The 7,497-nt window shown below is 43.8% G+C and overlaps 1 protein-coding gene across 1 annotated transcript; it reads left to right on the forward strand.

Moving 5' to 3' along the window:
- Positions 1 to 4,406: 4,406 nt before the first annotated feature.
- Positions 4,407 to 7,479, forward strand: Gpr173 (G protein-coupled receptor 173). The gene has a single exon (XM_055617923.1). The coding sequence runs from the start codon at positions 4,594 to 4,596 to the stop codon at positions 5,713 to 5,715; it is 1,122 nt and encodes a 373-aa protein (XP_055473898.1). The 5' UTR covers positions 4,407 to 4,593; the 3' UTR covers positions 5,716 to 7,479.
- Positions 7,480 to 7,497: the final 18 nt, after the last annotated feature.

The raw sequence follows: 7,497 nt of genomic DNA on the forward strand, positions 1-7,497 counted from the left end.
AAAAAAAAACTTCATTTATATTAATAAAAGAGATTCTAAGCTCAACTAAATATAATCTCAAAATCCTAGGAGTTGCAGGACATGTATGAATAATGTCAGACTGCCCTACATGTCACTAAGTGATGCATACTCTCTCTTCACCTCTAAATATTAGGACATCTTGCACCCACATGAGGCAAACTCCATCCACCCCATCCCATCCCATCCCAACCCTCTTTTTCCCCCTCCCTTCCCCACTCCGTTCCTGCAGATTTCCAAAATGTCCCCTAGGGGGCAGTAATGCCTTTGTAAAGGACAAAGCCCTGGCACTAAGCTGGGTACAAGAACTACCTGCATCTAATGCTACCTCCATCTACAAGAACTACCTCCGTCTATGCCTGCACAGCGCACCTCTGGCGCAGTGTGTGTGTGTGTGTGTGTGTGTGTGTGTGTGTGTGTGTGTGTGTGTGTGTGTGTGTGTGTGTGTGTGTGTGTGTGTGTACTGCTGTCCATGAAGCTGTGTTTTTGGAAGTTTTTTGTATTTGTTTGTTTGTTTGTTTTGATGGGGGAGTTGGTTTTAACTTTAATGCTTGTCTTCACTGAGACCCTAAGCTACACATTTTTTTTTTACCTCTCAGGCTAGTATGTGTCGCTCTCTGCATGTTTGTGTGTCTCTGTGTCTACCTGTTTCTCACTGCCTTCTCATCTCTCCCAAGCCTTCTGCATCAGGGTTCCTTGAATTTTTTTTTCTGATGACCTCTTTCACTTAAGAAAATTTTTATGCAACCCCAGGTATATAGTTATATAAAATAAGTGTAGAAATCAACCATGTACTATTAACAAATTTATCTGAAACAATTCTCAGGCATACATATAATTTTTCTATTCATTAAGGACAAAAGTAAATTTGCATGCTGAGATGGATGCACTTTTTTTACATAAATAATTAAATCTTTTCTGACTATTGGATACTGAAACATATAAAGAATATTCAATGTTTTTAAGAGTTGACTGGTATCTTGATATTAGAGCTGCCACTGCTGAGAACCTCATTTCATTTAAACACTTAGTAGAAAATGGTTAGGGGCATTTCAAAAATTGTTGGAAATTTTGTCCTATTCCCAAGCCAAAATTCACCTAATAATTTTTTTTAGGATACTCAAATCAGCATTTCAGATGTCAATTTTTTTATTTATTTTAGGGGGTGAGGTGGGGTATTTGAGACAGGGTCTCTCCATGTAAGCTCTGACAGTCCTTGAAATTTTTCTACATAGACCAGGCTGGCTTCAAACTCACAGAGATCCAGCTGGAGTGGCATTTTTTTAAATCAGACTTTCCAATTCAATAAAATATATTGGCATACTAATTTGATACTTCCATGACAGTAGGAAAGGATTAAAAGTTTTCATTTTCTGTACTTAAACAATTACATTTTATAAAAGAAAAAAAAACTGCATGTACATCAGAGACACTGCAACTCACAGCATACAGTAGTGTCAAGTCTTAGCTGAAGTAGCTCAGTTAACATTGTTGCCATTGGGTTGCATGGTGGCATGTGCAGTGCAAAGTACGCATATGCTCACAACCAGTAACATACATATAATGCAACACAAGCAACTGCTGCTAGAAATATGTGGGGTTCACCGAACCTTTGATTTTGAATTAAATGTTGGTCATTCATTACACGTCCACAAATTTTGTAAAATTCTTGAAATCTCCACATTCAGTTCTGTAACACCAGAGGGAGCTACAATCCGAGATGTAGGAGCTGTGTTCTAGATGGTTTTGTTTGTTTGTCCTCTGGTTTTTCCTTATTCACCCTTTCTGTCTCCTCTCTTACTCATTCGCTGTTGCTCTATGTGATCTATATGTCTCTTTTAAGTCAGTCTCCATTCTTTTTCTCCATTTCTATCTGTTCCCTTGTTCTTTTTCTGTTTTTCTCTTTCCTCCTGTCACCATCTGCCTGTCACACAAATGACTCGCTTACTTTGTCGCTCCCTGTGTATCTGACTACCTCTTACAATCACTCTGCCTCTACACCTAATACCCCCTGCTCACCATTAAAGCTAAGGCATATTGTGTGTGCACCTTTGCACATACACAGTGGAGGGCTGTCTGTGGTTCTGGGAGGAGTGGGAGACATCAGGTCTTGAGGGAATTTAAGAGATCTGACTGTGTGTATTTCTCTCCAATCCCTGCCCTAGAATACTCTCTTTTTAAGTAGGCCATTGGCTATAAGATGTATTGTTCTGTCAAAAAAAAATCACTGCTTTTAGGTGACAGTTTAGACCATATTGATCTAGATAACAATGCAAAGGGGCCAAATCTACTAAGAAAGAGTTAGCAAGAAGACATCCACTTCAAGACCCATCTTGAAGACCCACCGTGTCCCCCAGTCCATTCCTAAGCACCCCACCATTCATTTTATTTCTTCAGCCAACTAACTTGTCATGTTTTCACCAGGAATCTACTTTGGACATGTTAGTGATCTCTTAGAGGGGATGGGACTTACCATGCCCTTGTGAAGCTTCTGTTCTAATAAGATGAGGCAAGTAATACCCTAAATTCAAAAAGTAAATGACATAGTTAGGAGAGATTCTTGTGAGAAAGGAAAAGGGCATGGAGATGCTATGACCTCTTACCTACATTACTAATGAACTTCCCTACCCTTCCCATAGCTACCTTTATGTAGCATACCCTATTCTCACAGCAACAAATAGAATCTTATTCAACCCTGAACTAGAATCACATCCTATCTCTGTTCAAAACCCTCCCAAGTAATTCTGAATCAAAGTCCTTACTATGCACTGTTTGATACATCCTTGCCAACTTTCTGACGGCACCTAACACTTGCCCCTTGCTCAGTATTCCACCTACCATGGCTTCCTTGCTTTTTGCTCCATCTCGGGGCCTTTGTTCTGACTTTTTTCTGCCTAGAGTTCTCTTCTCCCAAACAGCCACAGAACTTACCTCTTCACCTGTTTGCTTAGATGACTCCTTCTTTGTGATGCCTTCCCTAGCCATCTCGTCAAAGACTTCAATACCCTCCTCACCTCTAGAGCTTTAAATCCTCTTCCCCTACTTTATGATTATATTTTAGAATATTGTCATCATCTGATATACTAACTTCATATATGTCTCCTTTTTATTACCTAGAATGTCAATTATACAAGAGTACTGATTTTTTGTTGGTAGTAATGGGTTTGTTTTTTGTTTTGTTTTTGAGAAAGGGTTTCTCTGTGTAGCCTTGGGTGTCCTGGAACTCACTCTGTAGACCAGGCTGGCCTAGAACTCAGGGATCTACCTGCCTTTGCCTCCAAAGTGCTAGAGTAGGAATCTTTTGTCTGTCTGATTCACAACTGTATCCTCAGTGCCTAAAACAGTACACAACCTAGAGTAAAGAAATATTTTTTCAGTGAACCAATACAACAAGCATACCTATATTTTTATATTCATACATAATCCTACATTCATACAACATAAAAGCCAGAGGCCTCATCAAAATCCCTAGGCCTGTAACATTTGGTCTTCTGCGTGCCTACCACTGTGTGTCTGAAATGCTCTACTTAACATTAGTCTTCTCACTACTCACAGAGCATACTGCACGTATTCCTGACCATGAACAGAGATATCTTGCTAGGCATGATGGCATAGAGCTGTAATCCTAGCACAAAGGAGTCTGAGGCAGGATTATCCCAAGTTCAAGGCCTACCTGGGCTCTGGAAAATGTTCCTAGCCAGCCTGTTCAACTCCACAATACCCTACTACAAAAGTAAAAAGTAAATTTTAAAGGAGGTTTAGGGATTTGGCTCATTGGTAGAGCTCTTGCCTACCAGGCCTGTGGCCCTTAATTCAATCCCCAGTATAGAAAAAAAGAAAAAAAAGTAAGGGAGTAAGCAGGAAATGGGAGAGAGAGAAAAAGGCAGAACGAATATTAATCAGTGGCTGTCAATAGTTTAACAAAACAAAACATGAAATACAATAGAAAAGAATGAGCATATTACAATTGGGATTAGTAGTATGTAAAAGTCTTAGGTGAGGTGTGTGTGTGTGTGTGTGTGTACACAAGCATGTGTACATAATTGTACTAGATTATGGGTAGCAGTTTAACAAAAAAGAAATTCTTGAATACAACCTTAAGGCTTGTGAAAGAGAATAAGAGTTTCACCAACATCGACAACCCTATAGTCCCTCCAGTGGAGGAAGAAAGAGGAATGTGAGAACATTAGGAGATATAAAACATTCCCAGCAAAGAGAGGAGGACCAGAAGTAGCTGGGGAGTCCGTGGGAAGGGCCCACAGACACACTAAACTGCCCTCTCTGTTTCTTTCTCATCCGTTTCTCCCTCCCCGCTCATCCTGTTCCATCCCTTCCGTTTCTGTGCTTTCTATCCATTTATACCTTTTTCATCATTTTTCAGTCTCATTATTTACTACTCTGTCACTGCATTTTTCTGTCTCCTACACTCATTACTCTGTCTCTCTGTCTGTATCTTCCTCCATTGTCCCCATTTGCAGGTGTAGCTCAGCAAGACAACAGATGGAGTCCCCCAGGGCACATCAAATACTGGATTGGCCGACCCTCTAGGGTTGGGGGTAGCCCTTGCCCCTCAGTATGGCCAACACCACCGGAGAGCCCGAGGAGGTGAGCGGCGCATTGTCCCTGCCGTCAGCGTCGGCTTATGTGAAGCTGGTGCTACTGGGACTGATCATGTGTGTAAGCCTGGCAGGCAATGCCATCTTATCCCTACTGGTGCTCAAGGAACGTGCCCTGCACAAGGCTCCTTACTACTTTCTGCTGGACCTGTGCCTAGCTGATGGCATACGCTCTGCCATCTGCTTCCCCTTTGTACTGGCTTCTGTGCGCCATGGCTCCTCATGGACCTTCAGTGCACTCAGCTGTAAGATTGTGGCCTTTATGGCTGTGCTCTTTTGCTTCCATGCGGCCTTCATGCTGTTCTGCATCAGCGTCACCCGCTACATGGCCATCGCCCACCACCGCTTCTATGCCAAACGCATGACACTCTGGACATGCGCAGCTGTCATCTGCATGGCCTGGACCTTATCTGTGGCCATGGCTTTCCCACCTGTCTTTGATGTGGGCACGTACAAGTTTATCCGAGAGGAGGACCAGTGCATCTTTGAGCATCGCTACTTCAAAGCAAATGACACATTGGGCTTTATGCTTATGTTGGCTGTGCTCATGGCAGCCACACATGCTGTCTATGGCAAGCTGCTACTCTTCGAGTATCGTCACCGCAAGATGAAGCCAGTGCAGATGGTGCCAGCCATCAGCCAAAACTGGACATTCCATGGCCCTGGGGCTACCGGCCAGGCTGCTGCCAACTGGATTGCTGGCTTTGGCCGTGGGCCCATGCCTCCAACTCTGCTGGGTATCCGGCAGAATGGGCATGCAGCTAGCCGGCGGCTACTGGGCATTGACGAGGTCAAGGGTGAAAAGCAGCTGGGCCGAATGTTCTACGCGATTACGCTGCTCTTCCTGCTCCTCTGGTCACCATACATCGTGGCTTGTTACTGGCGAGTGTTTGTGAAAGCCTGCGCTGTGCCCCACCGCTACCTGGCCACTGCTGTTTGGATGAGCTTCGCCCAGGCTGCCGTCAACCCAATCGTCTGCTTCCTGCTTAACAAGGACCTCAAGAAGTGCCTGAGGACTCATGCCCCTTGCTGGGGCACAGGAGGTGCCCCAGCCCCCAGAGAACCCTACTGTGTCATGTAAAGCAAGCCAGTAGGTAATAGGCAGGGGAAAAGTCATGATCACCATTCTGGGACCAACACCAAGGGAAGGGTGGGACCCAGACAGAAGCCTTCTTTTTTGAGCTTCAGCCCAGGCTCTTAAACCATCCATACCTGAGGCATTTTGCCAATACCTTCCTACTGTTGGAAACTGGGTGAGGAACTGGAAAAGGGGCATTTCTAGTTTTGTGGGGCTTGTCCCACAGCTTCCTTCTCCACTTCCACAATCTCCTATTCCCATACCCTCCCTGCCTTCCTTTCTCTCTCCCCTCTCCTATCTTTCTAAAATAATGGTTCAGTAAAAAAAAGAAAAAAAAAAACAAAAAACAAAACAAAAAACAAAAAAAAAGTGAAAATGCAGGGTTTTTAACAACAGCTGAGGAAACAGGCTTTCTTGCTTAAATGTCCCTCCTTTTGACATTGTCAAGAAATGGGAAATTTCTCCTGTAAAATAGATTTCCAGAGATCATATTGCCCTTTGGGATCCCATTCCCTTCCCTTCCAATCCTTTAGTAAGACCTGGATGTTTAGGAAATATTGACTTACGGCTTCAGACAAGAGGGACCAAATGTGATGCTGCATTCTTGGGAAGCAAGGATGTTTAAATTGCTAGTTTGTGTGCAATGTTGTTTTTAGCAAACCTTGATCCCTAGCCAGGTCTCCAGTCCCTCCCTACCATGTCCAGACTTCTCAGGTGTTTCTTGAGGCTCTGTTTGAGAAGCCAAGAGCATACAAAGAAGGGCCTCCATGATGTGCCCCTGCTAGATGAAGAGCAGAATGGGAGATGTGCTCCTCAACCAGAATATACCAAACTTAGCTACATGCACTCAAGCTTCCTCTTGGCTCCCCTAAACTTTCTTCCTAGAAATATATTTCCACTTCAGTCCCCACTAAGGATGCTGTGGGTATATGCTGACAGTGGAAGTCATCCACAGAAGTATAGGGAGATAGTTGAACTCCCTAGAGTAGCTCGAGTGCAGACCCTGGGGTCAGAGCTAAATTAAACCCCACCATTGGGTTCACACTACTCTTCTGAAAATGAAAATTCTTTGGGAGCCTTGGTAACCAACAGTGATACAAACTTCAAGGCACTGTGGAATTGAGTCCATTCCTGCTTGACCTCTTGGTGGTCCTACCAAACATCCTTCCCAGAAGATTTTTTCTCCCTCCATCCTTACCTATGCCCAAAGTGGAGCAGACTACACCCAAATTTCACAGGTAGAAGGTCCAAAGCCTCTTTTTCCATGGACAGAGACCACTCTGGGCTTACTTTGAAGCAGCTCTATGGACTGGTGAGACAAATTGAAACTCTTTGTCTAAGTTTGGGGCAGTGATCTCTCCATCCCCTTTCCTTCCTGTCCTAAACTCCACTTCTACCCCAAGAAAGCCCCTGAACTGAGGAAGCCTTGACCCAAAAGCAATGAAGGGGGCACTCTAAGCAAAAGAGATATTGATGACCCTGGGTGTGGAGTGGCCCTGGAAAAGCCAGCCAGAGGAGCTGGGAGGCTGGGAATGTGTCTTTGGGGTGGGGCTATTCTCTCAGTGATGATGATAGGAATGCCTTTCTGAGGGCTGGGATGCAAAGACCAAGGTGGGAGGGCAAATAGGGTAGACTCAGGAGGGTTTTCCTCCATTTCCTTTTTCTAACTGCCTGGATTCACCATTGGATTTTGTAAATGGAAAAAGTGGAATGAACAATGTTATATTGGATGTTTTTTCTCTCTCTTTCTCTGTGTATTTGTGTGTGTGTGTGTGTGTGTGTGTG

Source organism: Psammomys obesus, unplaced genomic scaffold, assembly GCF_907164565.1.
Source record: "Psammomys obesus unplaced genomic scaffold, mPsaObe1.curated_primary_1811, whole genome shotgun sequence".
Lineage (NCBI taxonomy): Eukaryota > Metazoa > Chordata > Mammalia > Rodentia > Muridae > Psammomys > Psammomys obesus.

Excerpts from the sequence above, each read along its gene's own strand:
- Gpr173 (XM_055617923.1), top strand. The coding sequence starts at position 4,594 with ATGGCCAACACCACCGGAGAGCCCGAGGAGGTGAGCGGCGCATTGTCC.